We start from the raw sequence: 25,690 nt of genomic DNA, 5'->3' as shown, positions 1-25,690 counted from the left end.
AGATGGCTGCACAGCGGTGCCTGCGCACGAAACACCGCGAAGGGGGCGAGTCTGATCCGACGCGTATTTTACCCCAAAGGGCTGAAGGCACCACCCCCTGGACGGACCCGGGACAACCTCGGGGAGGTTCGGTCACCCGCCCAGGCCCCGGCCCGGGAGCGTCGCCTCTGCCAGCGGTCTGTGGGGGTCGCGAACGAGCGGGGTAAACAGCAGGCGCTCGGTAAGTGCAGGTTAGAGGGACCGGACCCACCCCCACCCCCCGCAGGGCCACACGCCGGCGCCACTCCGCGCTCCCCAAGCGCGGACCCGCTGGGGGCGGAGCCAACGCCGCGGCCCGCAGGACCGGATTGGCTGCTGGGGAAGGGGGCGGGCTCCCGGCGCCGGGGGGCGGGGCCTATCGCTGGTCGTAAATACGGCGCCACATGGCACTGGTTGGGGAGGGCGGGCGGGGAGCGGGCGGCGCAGGCGCATTGAGGGAGGGCGCCCCTCGGCCTCCGTGGCCCCTCCGCGAGCCGCGACATCTCGCGAGACGTGGGGCGGGAGGCGGGGCTCCGGTCGGCGGGGGCGGGGCCGGCGGAGGAGGGGCGGCCTCGGGAGGGTCGGCGGGCGGCGAGGCGGCGGCGGGCGGCGAGGTGAGCTGAGCTGAGCTGAGCCCGCGGGGCGGGGGCGGGGGCGCGGGCGCGGGCGCGGGCGCGGGCGCGGGCGGGCCCCGGCTCCTCCTGCAGCCTCAGGCGGGTCCGCTGAGCCCCGGCCGAGCCCCGCGCGGGCCGCTGTGTGACCTTGGCCCGGCTCGCACCCTCTCTGAGCCCGCGAGCGCCCGGCTGGAGGGCGGCGGCGGCGGGTGGGGCGCCCGGCAGGCGCGCTCGGCGTCCCCTTGCGGGGCTCTGCGGGAGCGTGGACGCCGCCTCGGCGGTGCGGGGAGCGGGCCCCACGCCGCAGTGCTCGGGGTGGGCGGGGGGAGACCCCCCGAGCACCCCCCCGGGCTTCGGGCACCTCCCGCCGGCCTGCGCTGCGCGGCCCCGGCCCGGGGGACCCCAGGCCTCCCGCCCTGCGCTGCGGAGAGGGGAGGCGGTGCCCTGGCCGCGCGCAGGGGACCTCCAGCTCCCGCTCGGGCTCCTGGCCGTCGGGCACCCCTGGCGAGCCGCTGGCGCGAGCACAACGAGCCACAGTGTGTCCGCGATTTATTAAATTATTTACCCTCCGCCCGGGCTCGGAGGGACGCGGAGGCTCGCGGCGGACGGGGGCGTGCGGCCGCCCCTGTGGGGGTCCCGCCCTGTGGGGGTCCCGCCGGGGCGGGGGCGCGGGCGCGGGCGCGGCCCTCCGCGTGAGCACCTGGCGTGGGCGCGGGCGCGGGCGCGGGCGCGGGCGTCGGCGTCGGGGCCGGCGGGCGGGCGGGCGGGGCGCGCAGGGACCGCCGGCGTGCACCGTGCGGGATTAGTGTTTCGGGCTGATTCGATGCACCCGAGCTGCAGGCTGCGCGCGCGCCCGCCGCGGCCCACACGCCCAGCGCAGTGCTCGCGCTGCCCCGCGCTCGGCCCGCGTCTGCGGGGAGTGCGTGGCGCTCCGTTCTCTTGCAAATTAGTTTGCAGGACTTTGGGTTTATTTTGCAGGCCTGCAGCACCGCTCGCTGTTACTGTGTGCGCGCTTCACCAGTTCAGCCGACACGCAGCCTCTGATCGTTTATTTGCAAGATGCCAGACTGGGCTAGCAGCTGCTGGTAGGGTTAGGCTGGTTATCATACGGTGTGACGGTGCATCTAGGTCATTATTTGCAGACTGTGAAGAAACGGGGAAGAGTTCAGTTTATTTCGTGGTGTGGAGTTTTCGCAGGGTGGAGACCACGTATTGGATGGGGCGGGGGGGGGGGGGGGCGGTCCTTGAAGGCCAAGTAAAGGTTGGAGAGAACATCGCAGGTGGAGGCAGCAGTGTGTAGGGACCTGGAAGCAAGTGGGGTGTTTGGGAGCGCGGTGGCAGCAAGCCCCTGTGTTCACTGGGAGAGAAGGTTTGAGGATTGGGGTCAAAGCTGAGGCTGGAAAGAGATTTCTTACTGAAGGGTCTCTCGAATGCTATTCTAGAGTTTGGGCCGTTATCCTGCTCTCCTGTGAGGGCTGGTCAAGGTTTTCGGCACGATGTGATAGGGCTGTGTTTCACGAAAGTAGACAGGTGATAACGGGGAGGGCGGGTTCAGGGTGTGGGGAGCTGCAGACTGAGCTGGGTACAGCTGTATGGGGAATGGCTCCAGGACCGAGGCCGAGAGAGTGGAGCGGGTCACCAGATTGGAGCAAGCAGGAGAACCCGCAGGGTGATGGTGCTCCGCGGGGTGTGGTGAAGGGGAAAGGAGAAACACTACCAGAACTGGGGGTTCTCACTTTGGGTGCTTCGAGGACAGAGCTGGTGTCTGTGATGAGAAGTGCTGGAGCGGGCGTGGAGGGGCATTTGGGTTTTAGGTTTGCAGAATTCGTGTTGTTCGTGGGCCACCTTGGATGAGACACCCTCTCACAGACAGAGTGTCTGGGGCAGAAGCCTGGGGAGGATGAGCCAGGAAGGGATAGGTGGTGGAAGAGAAGTGTGTCGGATGGCCGACACCAAGCCTGCAGTATACGGCCATGACTGCATATCATCACTGCTGGGGGGTGATTCTCTTCTAGAAAGGTCTGGAGGCTCAAAAGCCCTTGTGGAGGAGAGGCTGTTTCATGATACTGCTGAAACAGATGCACCTAGTTTATCATTTTAAAAAAACCACAACTTACATCTTATTTTTGATTTTTAAATTTTCTCTTTCTCTTTAGGAGATAGCAGTTGGTTTCACACCTACTTAGTGTGTCTTGTGGCTGTGGCCAGGGCTGCTTGTTCTCCAGTCATTCGCCAGTAGATGGGCCTCATGATAGCTGACACAGCAACTCCGTCCTTCCTGCAGTTAACCAAGGTGGCGGTTTCTGTAACTGTCTAGAGAACTTGACAAATATTTCAGAGAGGAGAGGGAAATGCCAGACATAGTTGGGTAGGCGAGAGGGGTGGCTGCTACGCCCAACACAAGGGGATGCAGTGAGTAGAGTCCGTGGCTCCCAGAACTCCACCAGTTGGCACTTTTCTCTCCAGGCAGGAGTGGCAGACTCTTTGTGGAGTATAAGTAGCTCAAGAGAAAGGACCGAGAAATAGTGACATAAGGGGGTCCCCAGGAAGGAGGCCCAGGTGGATCCCTCACTGATGAAGCTCATAATTATAATCTCTCCCCAGGGCTCAAAAGCTCCCAAGTTCTTTTGGTGTCCTACCTCTTAAGTAGGGGCAGTAAACAAGGACATGTGAAAATGATTTGGAAGGTAAAGACCTCAGCACCCACTTGCCGGCCATGGAAGGGTGTGCAGGAGGAGGACTGGAGAAGCCGACCACTGCTCTATTAAAAAAAAAAAAAAAGTGAGGCGAACACCCAACCAAAAAAGAATTCTTGGTTATAAAAAACACAATGGCAGAAATAAAAAGCTCGGTTGGTGGGTGAAAGACAGTTGAGGAGCTGGGGGAAGATAAGCCTAAAAGCAGAGATGGGAAGCGAGAGAAGAAAGGATAGGATCAGGAGTCTGACAGCTGAATAACCCGTTTCAGTAAGAAAGAAGAGAAAAAAAGAGGACAAGGCCGTCCACAAAATGATGCGAGAGAATTTTCTAGAACTAGAACTGTGTGTGGAAGGGCCCCCCAGGTGGCCGTCGCTCTGGGTGCAGAGGCAGGTATCCTTCACCACCCCCCCATCTCTCTGGCTCCCCATGTGGGTCCCTGTAGTGTGGGGAGCAGGTGTGCGCAGTGAGGGATGCCGAGTTTCCACAGTAACGAGTGAGAGTTGGGGGAAACAAGGGATTTATTTGGAAATGCATGTGAGGCTGTCAGTTTCAGAATTTGGGTAGTAAGAGTGCGGATGGAGAGAGATGTGCACACCCACTCCCAGGCACATTGTTGTGAAATTTCAGAACTCGGGGACAAGGAAGATTGTGCTAGCTTCTAGAAAAAGAATAAAAACAGGCCACCAGCAGGACACCATGGAACAGAGCAGAACGCTTTGGGGACCTGTCCACAGCAGCACTGGAAGGTGGAAGGCAAGAGAGCATGGCTTTCGGAATTCCAAAGGAAAATATTTTCCGCCTCGAACTCTGTACTCAGGCAAAGGAGAGTAGAATGAAGAGATTTTCAGGCATGCTCCAGAAGTTCACATCTCATGTACTGTAAGGCAGCGAGTGATAGCCCAGCCGTGCTCTCCCTGAATGAGGTGGTGAGTCCAGAAGGACCGAGCCTGAGGAGGTGGGGTTTACCTGGGAGAAGGTAGGGAGGCCAGCATGCACACCTGAGCGGGGCAGAAGGCCCCTGGGAGAGTTTTGGGGGAAGTGAAATGGGCAGGGCAGCTGATGTGCTGGAACAGCTGGGGAAGAGATGTGGACAGCTGGCAGAGCTGGGGCTGGACTCGTGATGAGTCCATGGAACACAAAGCAAATGAGAGCACAGACTGTTATTAGTTCCAGGGAAAATAAACCGTTGTGCAGGAAAAGAGAAATAATTACGGTGTACTGCAAGGCTCAGCTGTGAACAGCCTTTGCACAATGATAATAATTTATGTAAACATGGAATATTGCTCTAATTGAAATGATGAGGTGCCTGTCTGGAGACAGTGTGGGAGGAGTGGGATGTGGGTGTGTGAAGGGCCTGTGGGGAGGGTGGGGGGGGGACACTGCACTACCATCTGCCCGAGGGGGAGGCCCATACCGAGCCTGTTCTTCAGAGGGGGGAGGGAACACCCCGGATTCAGCCAGCAGGGTGGAGATGGGTAACGGGGAAGGGACAGGGGGCTGCTGTGCATTGTGGTAAATTCCCCAACACTATTTCATCCTTTAACACACAAACGTGTGTGCCTAACGTTGATAAAAATTAAGACAGCCGCACCAGGCTTCCGGCTTCACTGGATGAGGAGGCTCTAATCTCGCCTGTGTTTGGTGTACCCGCCCTGTTCCTCATCATGGAGAGTTTACTTGTTCCTAATTTCCTCTTCATTATTGTCTTTGTTCTCTGTATCCTGTCTCCTGGCTGTGGTCACATGTCGGAGTGGAGGGCTTTCTTTAGCTATTTTACTTTTCCTTTAACTTACTATGAAGGGATTTTAAAGCACATTCAGAAGTAGAAAGAGCGCTATTGTGAAATGTTGATTCCCTGTCACCCAGTTTCGGAAATCATAAAACAGGGTCAGTTGTATCTGTTTTTTTTGTGAGCAGAACAGTTCTTTTTGAGTACCTGCTGTATACCAAGCACTGTTCTAAGCCTTGAGGCCACCTGCCTTCTCAAGTGTCTATTTTAGTGCAGACAGACAGCAAATAAGCCAGAGAACATGAAATGGTGGAGGTATGACACATGCCACAGAGAAAAAGCAGGTCTGGATGATGGGTCGTACAGCGTGAGGAGTGACCAGGGGAGGCCTTGCCCATGAGGTGAGCTTTGAGCAGAGATCGGAAGCAAGTGTAGGGTTGAGCCGCCAGATTCCCCTGGCATGCCTGCCTAAGCAGAGGACAGTGGATGCGGGCCAGGCAGCAGAAGCTGATGAACAGCAAGGAGGCCATTGTGGCTGGACTGGGGCCAGTACGGGTGACAGGGAGGGCAGAGGAAGAGATGAGTGTGGGATTCCATCAGGTAGGGCTTGTCACTGGCCGGTGTAAGGACTGGAAGTGGGAAGCCATCAGGCTCCAGTGATTGGAGGGTTAGAGTCTGGGTATATTTCAGAGATAAAGCTCCAGGCAAGCTCTTAAACTAATTGTGGTGAAATTTATCATCATTATTTTCCCTTGAAATAATTTATTTGAAATAATTTAACTCTGAGAAATGAGTGCTCATTTGGACTCCAGAGTCAAATACCATGCAGCCAATACTTGAGTCTTGTGAGGAATGTAGAAGGTACAACAGATACAGTACCTTTCTTTTAAGAGGTTGAAGTTGGGGAATATGGGACTGGTATGCATGCCTTAACGTGTCTACAGGGAGGTATCAGTGGGGTTTGGGGACCAGTATGAGTGGATTGCCCTCCATGCCCTGCACCCAGCTCCTAAGGGAACTTACTTTACTTCAAAGGCCAACTTTGGGCTTGATTTTCATTCAGGTCTTTTGGGATGCACATCAACCTTCTGTTTCATCAATGTGACCATTAATTACTTTTTTTTTAAGGTTTTATTTATTTATTCATGACACACACACAAACACACACACACACACACACACATACATAGAGAGAGAGAGAGGGGGCCCGAGACACAGGCAGAGGGAGAAGCAGGCTCCATGTAGGGAGCCCGATGTGGGACTCGATCCCGGGTCTCCAGTATCATACCCCGGGCTGAAGGCGGCGCCAAACCACTGGGCCATTGGGGCTGCCCTTTATTACTTATTTTTATGTGGATTTTTTGTCAGATGTAGTTCTCAGGGTTAACTAAATACAAAGGAACTAATTGTATAAACAAATAAACCCCAGGGCTGATGGCATCAAGTGAAAATCTGTTTTACCATGGGGATTTTAATCTAGCACCAAAGAGGCAATTGCAGGGCTGGATGACACAGAGCAGAGAGTAAATATTGAGACCACTCACAGAAGCTTTACAAATTTCTGTTGACTACAGTGATGGGAGCTACACTGAATTATTTGCTTTATATCGTCTTGCAAAGCTGGAAAAGAAGTGAGTAGTTTGGGCAGCCCTGGTGGCCCAGCGGTTTAGTGCCGCCTGCAGGCCGGGGTGTGATCCTAAAGACCCGGGATTGAGTCCCACATTGGGCTCCCTGCATGGAGCCTGCTTCTCCCTCTGCCTGTGTCTCTGCCTCTCTCTAGCTCTGTGTCTCTCATGAATAAATAAAAAATAAAAAAAAAAATTTAAAAAAAGTGGGTAGTTTTTGGTCTTTTTGCCAGTTGCATAAATAAATAAAACTGGAAATATTCTTGGACTTCTTAATGAAGTTCATGTCACTTGATTTAATGCTTAAAAATTGGTTATTTGGACAAGAAGCAAATTCTCCCAGAAATAAAGTAAAAAAAAATGGAGCATCTAAAACCCAACCAATTCTGCATGGAATATTTACTGTAGAGGCTGGTAGGAGGGAGTGGTTGGGAAGGTGGGCTCCTAAATCAGTTGCCTGGGTTCAAATGCCAGCTTTGGACAGGTGCTAGCTCTGCAGACTTGCGCAAGTTGCCTGAACATTTTGCCCCAGTTTTATCACGGTTAGGATGAGGATCAAATAAAGTAATGTACCTAAGACCTTACCATATTACTTTTGAAAACATATTAACCATTGTTATAATTATGATACAATCAGTTGAAAGCATAGAGACTTCTTTGCTGATAATCAACTATTTGTAGAAGTATGAATAATAACAAAATAATGTCATATTTATAGAATACAAATATTTGAGGGCCCGATAAAGATAGGAAAATAAATAAGGCAGTGGCCTAGTTCGAAGAGAGAGGCTTAATATTTTACAAAATAGTTTATATTTTATCATGTTCATGTTCTCTGCTCTGGTTAGCAGAAAGACCTTGGTAGGTCTTGTCTTGTGGGCGAAGAGCTGAAACTCAGACTTGAGGTGATGTCCCAGGGGGCTTGACAGAAACTGGATTGGGCCCCGGAATGTCTGCAGGACTTCATGGCTGGTGTTTTCATCCTGTATTACGGAAACTGGTGAGAGCTAGTTCATGATGTTCTGTTGGAAAGGTTTAACTTCTGGAGGTTGACTTATCTCAGGCTGCTAACATTTTTTTTCTTGAAATCAGATGTATCGAGGCATAATTTACATACAGTAAAATGTACACATTTTAAGTGTGTGCTTCAATAAATGTGGACAAATGTGTCCACCTGTGTAACTACCACTGCCGTCAATACAATGTAACATTTCCATCACCCAGTTTTCTACTGTCCCTTTGTATCCTGTGATTCCTGTCACTGTTTTTGCCTTTTGAAAAATTCCTGTGAGTGGAATCATGTGGAATGTACTTTTCCGTGTCTGGGTTCTTTTGTTCAGTGTAATATCCAGGAGGTTAATCCATGTTGTTGCATGTACTGATTCATGAATCAGTGGCTGGTTCTCTCCTATTGCTGGGTAGATTTCCACCAAACAAGCACACCACAGTTTGTGTGTTCATTCACTTGTTGAAGGACCTCTGGGTTGTTTTCAGTTTGTAACTGTTTTGAATAAAGCTGCGGTGAGCATTCCTGTACACATCTTTGTGTGGACAATTACTTCATTCATGGATCTGGTCTTTGGTGCTGTATCTAAAAGGTTTTAGATGACCACACCCAAGGTCATGTAGGTTCTCTCCTGTGATCCTCTAAGGAGTTTTGTGGTTTTGCAGTGTACGTTTAGGTCTGTGATCCACTTTGAGTTAATTTTTGTGAAGGCAGAAAAGTCTGTGTCAAGATTCTTTCACATGTGTTTATCTTTGCATGTGGATGTCTGGCTGTTCCAGCACTCATGATTGATGCAGGCTATCTTTGCCCCATTGGGTTGCCTTTGCTCCTTTGCTACAGATGAGCTGACTATATTTATGGGGGTCTATTTCTGGGCTCTCTGTTCTTTTCCATTGATCTTTTTCTCTGTTCTTTTGCCAATACCACATTATCTTGATCACTGTGGCTTTATGATAATTCTTGAAGTTGGGGAGTCAGTCCTCCAACTTGGTTCTTCTTTAGGATTATGTTGGCTAATCTGGGTCTGTTCCTTCACATATATGGTTTAGAAACTGTTGATAATAACAAAATAACTTCCTGGGATTTGATTGGGATCACGTTGAATCTATAGATTAAGTTGGGGAGAACTGATATCTTGACAAACATTGAGTCTTTCCCCACCCACGGAATATCTCTCCATACATATTATATATACTTTGTTAGATTTATACCTAGATATTTTATTTTGGGGAGTTCTAATATAAATGGAATTGTGCCTTTAATTTCAAATTCTACTTGTTCATTGCTGATATACGGGAAAGTAGTTAACTTGTATTAACTTTGTATCCTGCAAACTTGCTCTAATCATTTGAGCCTTAAAATTGAATAATTGAAAAATCATCAGTAATCTGAGCTTTGTATATCATATTTTGATGATCAGTTTGATTGGTCTTTAAATAGAGTCCCTGAGCATTTTTGTAGTATATCTACTTTTATGATTCTTATAGAACCATCTAGGAACTGAAAAATATGCTTGATATTTTTAAATACCAACTTTTCTGACTTTTAAAAAGTCTTAGCATAAAAAGAGAATCTGGTCTGTATACAAAAAGAGTTGATATCAGCTTTATTCATAATGGTCAAAAAAGGGAACTAACCTAAAAGCCCATCAGTTGGTAAATGGATAAACAGTGGTATGTCCATACAATGGAATACTGCTCAGCCACAAAAAAGGAACATACAACGGCACAAGCAACAACCTGGAACAAATCTCAGAGGCATCTTATGAAGTGAAAAGCCTGCATCCTACATGGTTTCATGTAGGTGACTTTATAGGAGAGGCAGAACCAAGGACAGAAGACAGTTTAGTAGGTGCCTGGAGCTGGGTGTTGGGGAAGGAGAAGGGCACTTTTGAGAGTGATGGAAATGTTCTGGATCTTAATTGCAGTGTATCTTAATAGTGGTGTATGTTTGCCAACTCATCGGACTCTACAGTTAAAGAGACTGAGTTTTACTGTATGTAAACCAGACCTCAATAAACCCGATTAAAAAAGAAAAGGAAAAACAGAGGTGCCAAAGTGTTTTAATCAGGAAAGAAGGGTCTTTTAAACAAATGGTGCTGGAACAGCTGGATATCTATAGGGGGAAAAATTAATCTCAACCCCTCCCTCTGGAACATTCATGTTGGATAGTGGCAGAAACTCTCTGCATTTGATATTTCTTTTCACCATGGCAATGACTTTATATCCATTTCTTGACACTTTCTTTTTTAGGATTTATTGATTTATTTTTAGAAAGAGCGTGCACATACATATGAGTGGAGGGAGGGGGAAGAAGAGGGTGAGAATCTCCAGCAGACTCCACGCTGAGTACGGAGCCTGATGCGGGGCCAATCCCATTACCCTGACTGAGATCACGACCGGATCCAAAACCAAGTCTCAGATCTTTGGACTGAGCCACCTAGGCACCCTCCATTTCTTAACACTTTCTGTTCATTTCTCACTGGTTCAATCACTTCTTTCCCTAATGTGTAGTAAACACATACATCCCAGTACAAGTGACACAGCAAATATACGTATTAGGGTTCTCCAGAAAACAGAATCTGTAGGGTCTGTAAAGAGATTTATTTTATTTTAAGGAATTGGCTCACAATCCTGGAGGCTGAGAAGTTCAGACCCACTGGGGCTGGTGGTGTTAAATTCTAGTCCCAGTCCAAGCCTGAGGGCAAGAGACTTCCAATCCCAGCTCAAAAACAGGCAGAGAGGAAATTCTCTCCTCTTTCACCTTTTTTGTTCTATTCATGCCTTCAGCAGATTGGGTGAAGCACACCCATTCTGGGGAAGGCCATCTGCCTGATTAGTCTACTACATGAAACGTCCATCTCATGCAGAAACACCCTGAATCCTGTGTGACTAGCTCTCTGGGCCGCCCACTGCTCGGTGAAGGGACGCAAAATCAATCAGCACGTACCTCTTGACCTTTTGTACCATGGTCATCAGTTCTGTTATGGAAGTGTGGAAAGGGCCCTTACACAGGTCCTCACATGGGTCTGGCCACGTGGTATGCTCTCCCAGGTAAGGTTGATATACACTTGAATGTGAGGGAGCTCAGCCCTCGGCTGTCTGCCCCGGACTGCCCTGTCTTCCCCCAGATTTTTGCCCACTATGGCTGTGAAGACCCCCTCAGACCAGCAGCCTTACATGGGCAGCCGGGGTGGGGCTCCTGCCTTGATGGATGGGTGAAGAGGAATGTTTAGCAGCCCCACCCTGAGCTAAGAAACACCTCTTTCCGCACAGCCCCCTTGTTTTTGGGTTAAACCTAACCTGAAGCCTAATTGTATCAGGAGTGTTCACAAGGTCTTTGACAAAGCAGCTGCAGAAAACCAGCCCCCTGGGGGCAAAGCTTTTGGGTGAGACTTTGCTGTCCATTCTCTTGCTGGAGACAGAAGTCTGAGACTGCCTTGCAGCAAGGCCGCTGTAAATCATTTCCTCTGCTATAAGGCTTTTTGGTGACTGCTTTTTGACATCATGGGAGATTCATGTTTGGAAATAATGCTGTTATTTTTTGAACGAGTATTACTTGAAGGTCAGTGGTGTTCCCTGACTTTCTTCTGCATCCAGAGGGCTCTTGAGTCTTCACCTGGCTCCCCCACAACTGTGCCACCCTCCTCCCAGAAGGCCGCTGAGTGTCCCCCAAGCTCCTGGCTCTACGGCTTCTGTGCCTGGCCCAGAAACACACATGTCCCACTCCCTTTAAAAAAGTAAAACCTGTTGGCGATGCCATGTGGTCCTCTTGTCTTTGCTCTTTGCACCCCGGAAGAGCTGTGAACTGATGATCATGCATGTCTGAAGCAGCAGAGTCCCTTCCTTTCAGGCACTGCTCCCACACACCCTTTATGTTTTATTTTTTAAAAGATTTTATTTATTTATTAATGAGAAACACACAGAGAGAGGCAGAGACACAGGCAGAGGGAGAAGCAGGCTCTCAGCGGGGAGCCTGATATGGAACTCGATCCCAGGACCCCGGGATCACGATGCCCTGAGCCGAAGGCAGATGCCCAACTGCTGAGCCACCCAGGCGTCCCCTGCACACCCTTTAATACACTCAACCTGCCTTGTCTCCACAACTGCTGTTTCTGTGGCTTGTTTGAGATTAGAGGTGACAACACACAGAACTGCCCTTGTTCCTGGATAGTAAACATGACCCATGGCCTCAGCCTCATCGGTAAGCGGTGTCAGCTTCATGTTGAGGAGCTCATCATCTTGGTTTGCAAAGGCCTGGAAGGGGTTGCCCCCAAAGCCAGGCTGGTTCTGGGGCAGGACTCCAGGGCAAGACAAGGCCACCAGAACCAGTCTTACCTGTGAAGAACCAGATGCATGGAATTTGGGCCGTCCCAGGAAAGACTTGTCTTGTTTTCACACACCCATCCCCTCATTGTACATTTTTAACATTTGTTTGATAAACGAATTGCAGGTAAAGTCAGCCTGTTGGGCTTCTGTGCAGGGTTTGGGGTTAAGCTGTGGCTCTAGCTTATAACCTTTGTTACTTATGGCTCGCTCCCCCACTAAAGGCCTGCCTTGTCTTTGTAAACTTCATTTACTTTTATTCAGATATTTATTTTTATACCCTGTCCTGCATTTTGCTTTATTTATTCAACAGTACCTCTTATAAATTCCTCCAAGCTCTAGCTCTTATTCAGTCTTTTCCAATTTTCCCATTGTGGTAAAACACACAGAATGTAGAATTAAAAAAAAAAAAAAGAATGTAGAATTTATCATCTTAACTCTTTTTTTTTTTATAAATTTTTTTTTTAATTTTTATTTATTTATTTATGATAGTCACAGAGAGAGAGAGAGAGAGACAGAGACACAGGCAGAGGGAGAAGCAGGCTCCATGCACCGGGAGCCCCATGTGGGACTCGATCCCGGATCTCCAGGATCGTGCCCTGGGCCAAAGGCAGGCGCCAAACCGCTGCACCACCCAGGGATCCCATCTTAACTCTTTTTAAGTGTACAGTTCATGTTGTGTGGAACACATTCACGCTGTGTACAACCATCACCACCTCCCGTCTCTAGAATTCATTTCATCTTTCCACACTGATCCTCTGTCCCCATTAAACACTGACCTCCCCCATCTCCCTCCCCAGCCCCTGGAATCCTCCAGTCTGTCTCTGGGAATCTAACTCTTCTAGGGACCTCGTATGAGCAGAATCATGCAGCATTTGTCTTTTGTGACTACCTAATTTCACTCAGCATCATGTCCTGTAGTTTCCTCCACATCATACCAGGTACCAGGATTTCCTTCCTTGTTGAGGCTGAGCGATACTCCATTGTGCACATTTGCCACACTTTGTTATCTGTTTACCTTCCATTGCACACTTGGGTGACTTCTACCTGTTGACTCTTATGAATCATGCTGCTGTGAACATGGCTGTACAAACACCTCTTTGAGACCCTGCTTTCAGTCTTTTGACTATAGACCCAGAAATGGGATTGTTGAATCATATAATTTTAGATGGTATTTATATTTTTAATATTTTGAGGAGCCTCCACACTGTTTTCTGCAGTGGCTGCACCAGTTTGCATTCCCATTAATAGGACAAAACAGGGTAGCCCCGTTGGCGCAGCGGTTTAGCGCCACTTTCAGCTCAGGGTGTGATCCTGGAGACCCAGGATTGAGTCCCACGTCAGGCTCCCTGCATGGAGCCTGCTTCTCCCTCTGCCTGTGTCTCTGCCTCTTTCTCTCTCTGTCACTCATGAAAAAAAATAAATAAAATCTTAAAAAAAAAAAAAAAAAAAAGGACAAGACAGTTCCAGTCTCTCCATCCATATACTGGCTAACACTTGTTTTCTGGTTTTGTTTAAGATTTTGTTATTTTTTTGTTGTTGTTTTAAAGCTTTTATTTATTCATGAGAGAGACGGAGAGAGAGGCAGGGACACAGGCAGAAGGAGAAGCAGGGAGCCCGATGCGGGACTTGATCCTCAACCCCAGAATCACACCCTGAGCCAAAGGCAGATGCTCAACTGCTAAGCCACCTAGACATCCCAGATTTTATTTTATTTTTTTAAAGTAAGCTCTACACCCAGTTTGAGGCTCAAACTCATAATCCCGAGATCAGGAGTTGCATGTTCCACCCACTGAGCCAGTCTGGCGCCTCTGTTTTGTTTTGTTTTGTTTGTTTTGTTTTTCATTGGAGCCATCCAAATGGGTGTGAGGTGGTACCTCACTGTGATCTTGATTTGCATTTCCCTGATGACAAGTGATGTTGAGCATCTTTCCACATGTTCATGGGCTGTCTACATGTTTTCAGGGAAATGTCTGTTAAAGTTATTTGCCTTTTCTTGAATTGGGTTATTTGATGTTTTTTTCTTTTTGAGTTTTATGAGTTCTGCATTCATTCTGGATAATAAGCCATCATTAGACTACATGATTTGCAAACATTGTCTCCCGTTCTGTGGGACTCTTCCCTGTGGATAGTGCCTTTTGATGCACAAAAGTTTCTAATTTGCATCGAGTCCAGTTGGTCAATTTTTTCTTTTGTTGTTAATGCCTTATTTTTTTTATTACTGTGTATCTTTTCTAAAAGGAAAAATGGTTCTTTTCTCATTGTAAAAACCAATCGAAGCTCAGTGTAAAGAAAAACGAATTTACATACAAAACGCCGGGAAGGGGATCCCTGGGTGGCGCAGCGGTTTAGCGCCTGCCTTTGGCCCAGGGAGCGATCCTGGAGACCCGGGATCGAATCCCACGTCGGGCTCCCAGTGCATGGAGCCTTATTCTCCCTCTGCCTGTGTCTCTGCCTCTCTCTCTCTCACTGTGTGCCTATCATAAATAAATTAAAAAAAAAAAAAAGACTCTGTTAAAAAAAGAAAATTAAAACAAACAAACAAAAAAACGCCGGGAAGGAATATGTCAGAATTACCCAGCCACCTACCTTCTGGGGATGTTTGTGGCTGCTGTCCTGGGGCTGGGTGATGGTGGGGTACCCTCTTTACCTGAGTGCAGTCCATGCCTACTGATGACCAGCCCCTAACACAAGAACTCTCCCTGCCACGACCCACAGGTCCACAGAGTGGTCCAGTCTGCATGACGTAAGCTATAAATCTCATTATGAATAAGTGAGTTGACTCGCTGTTTACAATGTAAGCCATAGATTCATTGTGTGGATGAGGAAAGCACCCTGGGGTAATGCCCATGTGACCTGCTGCTGGCTCAGGGCCAGACGATGAGAAGTATGGGACTTCAGCCGGAGTGTCCAGTCATACTTAAGTAGGTTATTTATGGACTAAGAACAAAACGTCAAGCATTAAGTATAATAAAGACTAAAAGATTATAGTGTTAGGCGCTATACACCAAATAAGGAAGAAATGAGAGAGAGAGAGCACAAGCAGAGGGAGTGGTAGAGGAAGAGGGAGAAGCAGACTCCCTGCTGAGCAGGGAGCCCGACTTTAAAGGTCTTTGGTTAAAATAAGCTTTCTTTGAACTCAGAGAACCACATTCAGAACAGTTAACAAAGAAACATCAGATGCATCTGTTCCACCTCTGTTGGGGTGCAGACACCTGTGGAGCATTGAGGGCTACCAGGCTGACCACAGCTCACTCAGCTGTGACCTCTGCCTCCAGGACCAGCACCTCTGCATCTGTTGGGTCAGAGAAGCCAGGAAACACACCCCCATGTGTGACAAACACACACCTGTCAGCACCTGAATTTTTAAGGAAGCACAATCCTTCTGAGCCCTTTCTGTTCACCAGATTGAATTTAGAACAAGAAGAAACTTGTAGTGTGACTTCAGTCCCTGGGGGGAGATGGGGAAACATGGTGGGGAGGGGCTGTGTCAGGCACATGTGTCCTACCAGGACTACTATATACAAATGCTCTCTACCGTGGAGTACCACGCAGGTCCAGAAAAGAAGGAACTGTTGATAATATAACCATGTGGATGAGTCTCAAAGCTTGTCCTGTGGGATTCTGTTTCTAGGACACTCTAGAAAATGCAAACTAATTTAAAGTGACAGAAAACAGAGGAGTGGCTGGAGGGGAGGGATGAGCTGGGGAGAAGGGTTCAAAGGGGCACAAATGAGCTCAGGGGGTTGGTGGAGATGTTCACTCTCTGATCGTGGTGATGGTGTTGCGGGTGCATGCATGCATCCTAGCGCATCACACTATTTTAAGTAGATGTCGTTGCTTGGGCATCACTTACATTTCACAGAGCAGTTCAGAAGAACAAGGACATTTAACAGTAGCAGCGCCATGGGAGCATGACTTCCAGAGTGAGGCTTGAATCCAGATGTTGATGGGACACCTCTGGGCCATAGGCTCCTCAGCTGTAGGAGGGTTTTGCTCCCTGCCCTGAGGTCGTGTGCAGAGGGCCTGAAGGAAGATATGTGGGTAGCACACTCCTCCCAGCGTCTGGCACACGGTGAGAGGTCTTTAAAGGGCAGCTCCTATTAAAAAGACATTATCTGATGTATTATATGCTCTTAAAAATAATTGACCATGTCTTTTCCTTGCAATTAAACTGAAGTCATATTAAATTATTAGTAAAGAGGGCAGCCCCGGTGGCGCAGCGGTTTAGCACCGCCTGAAGCCCAGAGTGTGATCCTGGAAACCCGGGATCAAGTCCCACGTCGTGCTCCCTGCATGGAGCCTGCTTCTCCCTCTGCCTGTGTCTATGCATCTCTCTCTCTCTCTCTCTCTCTCTCTGTGTGTCTCTCATGAATAAATAAATTTAAAAAAATCTTTTAAATAAATAAACAAATAAATAAATAAATAAATTATTAGTAAAGAGAGTCAGTTTTCAAAATTGTCATGGGCCCTGGCATTTGTCAACGTGCATGTACTACTTCTTGGCTGGAAAATAAGCAGAGGTATTTGTTTATATGTTACGCATTGTATTTATGGATTATTCATCATAACCGAAAATTCACTTACGTGGTTCTTAGCATTCTAAATACTCAGCACAGTCCCTGGTGTGTGGCTGGCACCTGCGCCCATGGACAGGATTTGGTGACTCTGCAGCATCTCCACGGTGTTTGTGATCTAATTTTACAAACAGGCTGTGACTTTGTGTGATTGTAACTATTAAGAGGGCATTAGAGCTATTGTTTTATTGCACACGCACCCATGATGCCCTCCAAGGGAACCTGCTGACCCTCTGGCAGAGACGGGCACCTCTGACCTTGAAGGTTTGCATGGCTTTGTGACGCAGTGACTCCCTTCACATGTGACATGTACACAGCACTGCATGCTGCCCTGGCCTGTGGCAGGGTGGGGTCAACCAGGTTTCTCTCTCCCCCAGCCATGTGGCCGTCTCTGTAGGGGTGCGTTAAGAGCACTGGGGACTCAGGAAGGGCTGCCCAATGACGGTGACGGCAACCAGAATATTTCAGCACCTTTCACATAAAAGCTCATACATACTATCCTTCGTATGCCGGCCTTCATATCATGAGCATGTATCACTTTCTCCATTAAAGAAACAAAAGGGAGGACAGCCCAGGTGGCTCAGCAGTTTAGCGCTGACTTCAGTTCAGGGCAGGATTCTGGAGACCCAGGATCAAGTCCCACGTCGGGCTCCCTGCATGGAGCCTGCTTCTCACTCTGCCTGTGTCTCTGCCCCCCTCTCTCTCTGTGTGTGTGTGTGTGTGTGTCTCTCATGAATAAATAAATAAAATCCTTAAAAAAAAAAAAAAAGAAAGAATTTAAAAAAAAACAAAAGGGAGGTGCCTGTGTGGCTCAGTATGTAAAGTGTCTGCCTTCAGCTCAGGGCCTCACACTGGGCTCCCTGCTCAGTGGAGAATCTGCTTCTCCCTCTCCCTCTGCTTGTGCTCATGCACTCACTCGTGCTCTCCCCATCCCCCAAATAAATAAATCTTAAATAAATCCAAAGGAACCGAGCATAGACAAAAGCTACATGTGGGTGGAGATTGCTTCCAAATTTCAGCCTCATGAAGTCTTAGGTTCATTTAGTGAAAATGCATCAGGTCCCAGGTATGTAGTCGAATGCATACAAGGCAGACAAATGCAGAGAGGTTCAGCCAGGGAGAAGTCCGTGTGTGCGATGGAGGGGCTCTCCCTGGAGCACCCCCCAAGACATGCTCTGGCTGTGTCTACTCTGATGCCTGCACTGATAGCTCCCGGTATGTCTTAAAAGTGGACATTCTGGGTTTGGGCCACTTTATAGTAGTGCATCCATTTTCTCTTTAGGCTGGACTTGCGTCTGAGTTTTGTCACACTCACTGAACATGGGTGTGATCATTTGTCTTTTGCCCTCTACCTCCTGAAAGGGGCTGTTAGACAGTCCATGTCCAAGATACAGATCTCAAAACAGAGAGGTGAAGGTGAGTAATCTCACTGGAAGGGATTCACATCTTCCGGGACCCACGAGGATGGCCAGCATTGTTCCTTAGGGCTGCTGTCACAGGATGGCACTGGGCACAGGGGCCAGCTGTTTTGGGTCTACACCCACAGGCATGTGTGTTCACACAAATTAGCACTACATTCACTCTTTTGTCTTCCTCATCTTTTTTTGCTTTGTGCCCACCTCTGAGGTCCCTGTCTTGTATAGTTGATTCTTTTTGAGCTAGGGGGACAGCCTGATGTTCATCCTAATTTCAGTGTCCAGCTCTGATTTTCAACCCATCTTTCCAGCTTATTTTTTCATCTTTCTGAATCTAGATTCCAGCAGGGTGGGCCAGCTGTGCTGGTGGCTTGGAGGACTGCCCTCTGGGGGAGAGAGCCTAGCAAAAGGGTAGGTAAGTGTAGTTACACGCTTGGGGATCTGGCAGGGACCAGACCCTGGCAGGGGGCTCTCAATGGGTGACCTCTTTTGATTAATGTTTGACAAATGTTTTCCATTCTGGGGTGGGACAGGAAGCAGAGTGCCACCTAACCCTACATGCTAGCACCTCTGTGCATCCCAGTGATTATGGCCTGGTGTGGAAGGGGAGGCCCAGCTTCCCCCTGGGCCCTTCTGTTGTAAAGGAAGGGGAATCCCAGTGTGACCCCCCTGCTTTGCACCATCATCTTCTGCCTGTTGGTGCCAGGTGGAGGAGATGGGCTTCCTGCCTGGCCCTGCAGAACTGTGAGGGTAGGGGAGGTTTTTCCACTGGTGTTTGGCTTAAGTAGAGCAAGGGTTTCCAAAAAGATGTTTCTGTTGTTCGATCACTGTGAGGTTCCCAAGACCCCTCTCAGTCCTCATACCAGTGGTAAATAGGGATGGGGTCCCAAGACTACCCTCAAGTTGGATAATTCATGGCAAGGACCCATGGAGCTCACTGGAAGGTGTTGTACTCACTATTGTGGTTTCTCGCAGGAAAGGATTCAGATTACAGGCCAGGGGAAGAGATGCAGGGAAGGGTTGTCCCCTCCCAGTGGAGGTCTGGACAGTGCCGGCTCCACCTGGCATCGATATGTGACAGTGTGTGTGGAGTACGCCCCCCAAGTCTCTGTGTCCACAGTCTCTACTGGGGCTTTGCCATCAAGTGGGTCAACTCCCCACATGGCTAACCTCGATCTTCAGCCCCTCTGGAGATTGGGCTGCCACCATGGAACCCAGAGCTCCTCCAGCCCCCAATCACATTGTTAGATGCTGTGGTGTGGCCTTAGGTCCCCAGTAAACAGAGACCATCGCATCTGGGCAGGCCTTCCAGGGGCCCAGAGCCCCCTCCCAGGAGCTGCAGTTAGGTTAGGCCTCTCTGGATGGGCTCAGCCCTTTACCGCAGCCACTCTTGCCTGCCCTTTGCCTGGGCTCTTCGGAGGCTCTTCTTGGAAATTCTTTCCTGTGCTTGTTGGCTCTTCAGGGTTGGAGGCAGTGCCCTCTGGGACGTGCAGCAGGCAGTTAGTAACCCACAAGCTTGTCCTCCTGTTGCTCCTCAAGTAGCCAGGTCCCTGGCCTGTCCGTTCTGAGCCTTCCTATGCCTGGTGTTTAGCAGTGAGTCGGCGGATCTGTAATGGAGCTGCCCCCTCGGGGTTGGAACCAGAAGCAGAGCCGGAGGAGGCCCTGGAGGTGATGACTACATGTCCTCTCATCTGCAGGCTAGTGTCCCGGCCCTGGGTTTCCTGCAACTGTAACAGCATTCTCTGTCCCAGCACCTGATCAGACACTGCCTCATCTTCCCTGTGAAGTACTCGGGACAGAGTTGGTGCTCAGCATATCTGTCAAACAGGACTGGCCCAAGGATGGGGTCCTCTGGCATTTCTGGTATTGACCTTGACTGTGGTCAAGGACAGCCCTCAGTGGAAGTTATAAGTGAGCCACAAATCCCTTGTCTGGCATACATCTCCCCACATACAAGGGTGGCCACCTGCCTCTGAGCCAGCAGGCCGGCTGGTCGACCTCGCCAGGTGTGGTTCCAGCACCTGCTGACATTCACACATGCCTGCCCTCCCTTTGCCCTCCTAGCGCCCTTTGGTTCTGAAGATTAAGCAGCCTTTCCTCATCTTCAGCCATGGCTCTGCCACTGTCTGGCTCCCCTGCACAGGCACTGACAGTGCTATTAAGGCCTGGAAAGCTCTCTCATGGACCCACTTTTAGCTGCCCAGGGACCCTCCCTCTCTCCCCTCTGATCTCACACGTGCTCTGCCCTTTCCATATCGAGGGGGGCAGAGACAGTGCACAGTGCCCAGCACACATCAGTGACACACAGCAGCCTGTCACTGACATGTTTATCTGCATTAAATGTGCACAGTGAAAGATTTTTCTCAGGGCCGGGGTGTCTTTAGCATGTTTGTAAGTTGTAGCATGCATTCAACTTTAACCTTGTGTTTTTGTTTTGCTGACAACCTCTCCTTCTTCCTCAGCACCTCTTACACATGAGGGTCTGTCCCCTCAGTTCACTTCAGTGACAAAGGATCTCCAGTGACCTTGCCGGCCACACCCATTCTCCTGGGCCCCTTGAGCAGTGTTAGAAGCAGCATTAGTCATATTGCACGGAGGGGCTGAAGCTCAGCAGGCAGCCTCACAAGGCCGAAGTCATTGAGGAGGATGGTGTGAGGGGCAGGGTGGGGACGCTGAGCACCAAGCGAGTCCGAGACCTCCGCGCAAGCACCTTCCATTGGAATCTTGAGACCACAAGAGGACGCCCTAGCTGGACGGTGGTCTTTAACGTGGCTCTGTGTTACCTTTCCAGGGTCCCGAGAGCAGTGTCCTGTCTCCATGAAGCTGACGTGAGAGCATCCAGGTGAAAGGGCCTCTGCCCTGTCGCGGACAGAATGACCAAAACCCGGCTCTTCCGCCTGTGGCTGGTCTTGGGGTCTGTTTTCATGGTCCTCTTGATCATCGTGTACTGGGACAACGTGGGCACCGCGCACTTCTACCTGCAGACGTCCTTCCCCAGGCCGCACCCCCTGGAGCCGCTGCCCACCCCCGGGCACGGGGCAGAGAAGGAATTCACGTCGGACGTGGATGCGTTCTTGCAAAAGCTGCTTGGCGGCGGCCTGAAGCAGAGCCCCCTTTCTGGTAAAAGGCCGGAGCAGCCCTCTGTGCCGGCATCCAGCAGGCCTGGGCTGAGCAACGCGGAGGAGAGCGTGAGGGGCTATGACTGGTCTGCCCGTGACACCCAGCAGGGCCCGGACCCAGGGGGGCAGCAGGCCGAGAGGAGGAGTGTGCTCAGGGGGCTGTGCGCCAATGCCAGCTTCGTGTTCCCTACCAAGGAGCGCTCCTTCGACGACATTCCCAACTACGAGCTCAACCACCTCATCGTGGACGACCGCCATGGGGTCATCTACTGCTACGTGCCCAAGGTGGCCTGCACCAACTGGAAGCGCGTGATGATCGTGCTGAGCGAGAGCCTCCTGGACCGGGGCACCCCCTACCGCGACCCCCTGGACATCCCCCGGGAGTATGTGCACAACTCCAGCACCCACCTGACTTTCAACAAGTTTTGGCGCCGCTACGGCAAATTCTCCCGCCACCTGATGAAGATCAAGCTGAAGAAGTACACCAAGTTCCTGTTCGTGCGGGACCCCTTCGTCCGCCTCATCTCGGCCTTCCGCAGCAAGTTCCAGCTGGAAAACGAGGAGTTCTATCGGAAGTTCGCGGTGCCCATGCTCAAGATGTACGCCAACCGCACCGGCCTGCCTGCGTCCGTCAGCGAGGCCTTTAGTGCTGGCCTCAAGGTGTCCTTCGCCAACTTCATCCAGTACCTGCTGGACCCGCGCACCGAGAAGCTGGCGCCCTTCAACGAGCACTGGAGGCAGGTGCACCGCCTCTGCCACCCCTGCCAGATCGACTACGACTTTGTGGGGAAGCTGGAGACGCTGGACCAGGACGCCGCCCAGCTCCTGCGGCTCCTCAAGGTAGACAAGGTCCTACACTTCCCCCCGAGTTACCGGAACAGAACTGCCAGCAGCTGGGAGGAGGACTGGTTTGCCACCATCCCCCTGGCCTGGAGGCAGCAGCTTTACAAACTCTATGAGGCAGACTTTGTCCTCTTCGGTTACCCCAAGCCTGAACACCTGCTTAGAGACTGAAGGCGTCAGGGGACGGACCCAGACAGCACGACAAACTGGGGTGGTATTGTTGCTTCAAACCTGGACCAAGGGCTTGCCACACCGCCGCCTTCCTCCCAGGGATGGGGCGATGGGTTGCCACGTATATTTTTTTATGGCTTTGTGTCCGTCCCACACTGCTCCCGTTGATGAGGCAGCTGGACGCACCAGGAATCAGCCATCCCCACACTCCGGTTTTTAAAATCACTTGACAATTTTGCAATCTGGACTTACTATTTACTCCACTGCCTATATCCCTTGAGTACTGTGTTAATATTGTTTTTTTAAATTAATATATTTCAGATATTTAATATGAAAAGTGGAGGAGAGGATGGAGTAAATGTTACATCTGCTTCTGCCTCCCGCTTTTGTGGTTATTCTGCTAGAGGTGCAGGTGCTCGGTACAGGGCTCTGAGAGGTGGACCTCAGAGACGTCTCTCAGGTGAAGGCAGGGAATATCCGTGGTCCTCTTCAGCAAAGAAGACATTCCTGAGACTGCAAGAGGACGCCCTACAGGGCGCTTGCAATCAGGCCTCACCTGTATTTTTAAAAGCATAGCAGACAGATCGTTGGCGAGCAGAAGCTCTCCGACCGTGTGGTATTTCTGAGAAGGGAAAGCAGTTATAGGGGTTTTCTACCGGAGACCATACTTCAGGTCCCAGTCACAGAGGCAGGACACTAGCTGCAGATGTTCCCGCAAAGTCATAAATCACAGATGTAAGGATGTGCTGTAACAGGGATGCTTTGAGTAGGAGTCTATCTCGAGACTGTTCCCTGACATCAGCAAGGTGGGGCTGGGGTGAGATTGTTGTCATAGGCCTGGTGGCCTGGGTTCAGCCCTGGTGACCTTCCCCCTCGGGTACGTGACTGAACTGAGATCCTCACGTTTGGTGGTCCCAACTTGGCAAAAGGTGTCATGTTGGCTGCTCCAGGAAGGCTCTTTCTAAACATCTGGTTTAGGTGGATTTGCCATTTTGGTGGTGACCCTGTAGTTGCTGGGAGATGCGTGGTCATGCCATGCTGTGTGGCCTCAAGTTTGACCTCGCCTCCTTAATCTGTAGGATCTGGTTCTCGAGGCCCCATTCTCAAGGAGCTAGTAGCACTGAGGTACTCTTGCCAGATCTCCTTGCTGTGTGGTGTCCTTGCTCTTTCTGGCTTCCAGATGGCACGGAAGTCTGAGCCATGACCTCTGGGTGCCACCTCCCAGCCTTGGGCCCCACGGTGCAAAAAACCATCCACCTTCCATTGTGTAAGATTCCCTATTTGTAAAACAGCTGGCATCAAAGGTACTCAGGCTTGAAGTGTCCAGTCTGAGAGGAACTGACCACATTGGGTACCTTCTGGGATGCCTGCTTACCCAGCAGTTGTCCCTGGCACTGTGAGCCCCGGGCTTCAGGTCACCGGGCAGATGGGGTGGCTCTGCCTTCAGGGGACCTTGTGACCCTGCGGTGTGAAATGAGAGCAGAGGCCCCCCAATCCCAGGCCAGCGGGCTGAAGGCTTCCAAGGACAAAGCGTCAGGAGTGAGGTGAAGGCCGACGTCCCAAGAAAGGTGGTGGGAAGGATGGGGTGTGGCTCGGAATCCGCGGTAGAGCACACCACATGAGCACAAGTGCAGGGCGTGTCCGGGGATGGGAGGTCCTCATCGCTGGCATTCATTGCTCTTCATGTTCATGTGTCATTTCACGTCTCCTCAGTCCTTCTCTTTAGAGAGGACACCGTGTGGTAGAGGTCAGATGGAGCCAGGACCTGGAGCCGGAGCGCACCGCTGCCACCCCAGGGCGGTGGGTGGGTTGTGAGTGTGCAGTCTAGTGGCCTTGACTGTCAGGCCTGGGACTTAAGATTTCACTTAGGCAGCAACGAGCTGTGGAGGTTTGGGGATGGAGGAATTTGGGTGCTTTGGGGTCAATGTGGCATTGGGGTGTAGAGTGGGGGTGGCCAGGGGGCCGGTTAGCAGGCGACTGCAGCTTCCCCACACTGAGGGGGCTGGTGGGGTGACGGACAGACGGGAGGAATGACGGTATCCAGATAAGCTCCCGCCTGAGCTGCTGCTGTTATTCTTGTGACAGAAAAGAAGTGGGAAGAAATCAGGAGAGCACAACACAGACCTTTCTCCTGACCTGGTAACGTCTCCCCACCGATATCTGTATGGTTTTCAAATACATAGAACATAAGATTGATCCTCTTAACCACTTGTAAGTGTGCGCTTCTGGGTCATTAAGGGCGTTGACAGCATTGTGCAGCCACCATGGCTGTTGGGCTCCGCAACTTTCTCATCTCCCCAGAGGGAACCTCTGCACCCATTCCTCCCGCCCCCCAACCCCTGGCACCCACCCTTCTCTTCTGCATCTGCATTTGACGACTCTGGGGACTCCTAGAGGTGGGAGCCTACAGGGTCTCCCCCTTTGCCTCTGGCTTCTGTCACTCGGCAGACTGTCCTCAAGATTCATCCTCGTGGTAGCAGGTGTCAGCACTTCCTCCGCGTTAAGGCTGAGTGATATTCCATGCGCGGATGTGCCCTCCGCTCCTCCGCTCCTCCGTTCGTGAACGCTTGAGCTGCTTCCACCTCTGGGCCGTTGCAAGTGCTGTTGCCATGAACGTGGGTGTGCGAATATCTGTTTGACTCACTGCTTTCACGTCTCTTGGGTGCATCCCCAGAGGTGGGATTGCTGAGTCATATCTGACCTGGTAACTTCATAAACTGAATCAGGGTGGGGAGACATGCAAACTGTACCAGGACCGGTGTCTGGGAAATAACATGTCCCATTGCCAGAGAACGTCCTAGGAAAACAAGATGATGTTTGGGATGGTTTCAGATCTCCTTCACATGTATTAATTAAGTACACTGTGGACTTCAATCATGTGCTATAATTTTGAATAACTGGTATTCATTGAAATGAGCTGTAATGTTTAAAGAACACAACGGTTCTGAAATACCTCTTCACCCACCATCCGCACGGTGCGTGGCATCTGCCTCTTGTGGTTGTTTCTCACCAAAATGTGTTTATTTTGAGAATGTTCAGACGAATGTCAGGTTCGTTGGGTGGTGGGCTCACTCAGAGAAGGGCTCACATCTGCATTTCTTTATTCTTGGTTCTGTGTATAATTACACTGCAGGCCGGTTTCTGTGGGTGTCAGGGGTGTGTTTGCAGAGACTGTGGGAGCAGGTTCCTGTGGCATCCGCATACCTGTCCAGATTCCTTTGCCTCCACCCAGGCCCAACCTGGGGACCACCTGGGGGATGACTCAGGATGTGATGACAGAGAAGGTCCTCATCAGCCACCAACATCCTCCTTCCACGGGCTGTGGGGAGCGAGGGGGGCCCCCACCTCATCCCTTTCCGGGGTGCCTCTTATTCCTTGCCATTTCCCTGGCCCCACAGGATAGCGTCCTATGAAGGAATTTGATTCCATATTTTTTTTGTGCTAAGACATTATAAAAATTTATAAGTTGATATTGCAGTTAATTTAACTATTGCAGATAATTTAACCATACAATTCCATAAACCTGATTCTTACCTCTGACCTCCAGCC

The 25,690-nt window shown here is 50.5% G+C and overlaps 1 protein-coding gene across 7 annotated transcripts; it reads left to right on the top strand.

Moving 5' to 3' along the window:
* Positions 1 to 556: 556 nt before the first annotated feature.
* On the top strand, positions 557 to 22,512 carry CHST12 (carbohydrate sulfotransferase 12). Of its 7 annotated transcripts, none has more exons than XM_072753295.1 (3): positions 587 to 632; positions 18,347 to 18,423; positions 20,800 to 22,512. In XM_072753295.1, exon 3 carries the CDS (start codon positions 20,882 to 20,884, stop codon positions 22,139 to 22,141), a length of 1,260 nt encoding a protein of 419 aa, XP_072609396.1. In that variant the 5' UTR covers positions 587 to 632; positions 18,347 to 18,423; positions 20,800 to 20,881; the 3' UTR covers positions 22,142 to 22,512. The 7 variants fall into 7 exon arrangements, with proteins under 7 accessions (XP_072609392.1, XP_072609396.1, XP_072609395.1 ...); XM_072753294.1 differs by having other exon boundaries at positions 592 to 632; positions 18,347 to 18,419; XM_026011320.2 differs by lacking the exon at positions 587 to 632 and adding an exon at positions 6,870 to 7,685 and having other exon boundaries at positions 18,347 to 18,419.
* The last annotated feature ends 3,178 nt before the right edge of the window (positions 22,513 to 25,690 follow it).

Source organism: Vulpes vulpes, chromosome 3, assembly GCF_048418805.1.
Source record: "Vulpes vulpes isolate BD-2025 chromosome 3, VulVul3, whole genome shotgun sequence".
Taxonomy (NCBI): domain Eukaryota; kingdom Metazoa; phylum Chordata; class Mammalia; order Carnivora; family Canidae; genus Vulpes; species Vulpes vulpes.
Note: the sequence above shows the minus strand (reverse complement) of the source record. Positions and strands in the feature narration are given on the sequence as shown.

What these genes read in the sequence shown, in the direction of transcription:
- CHST12 (XM_072753291.1), top strand. Translation starts at nt 20,882, where the DNA reads ATGACCAAAACCCGGCTCTTCCGCCTGTGGCTGGTCTTGGGGTCTGTT.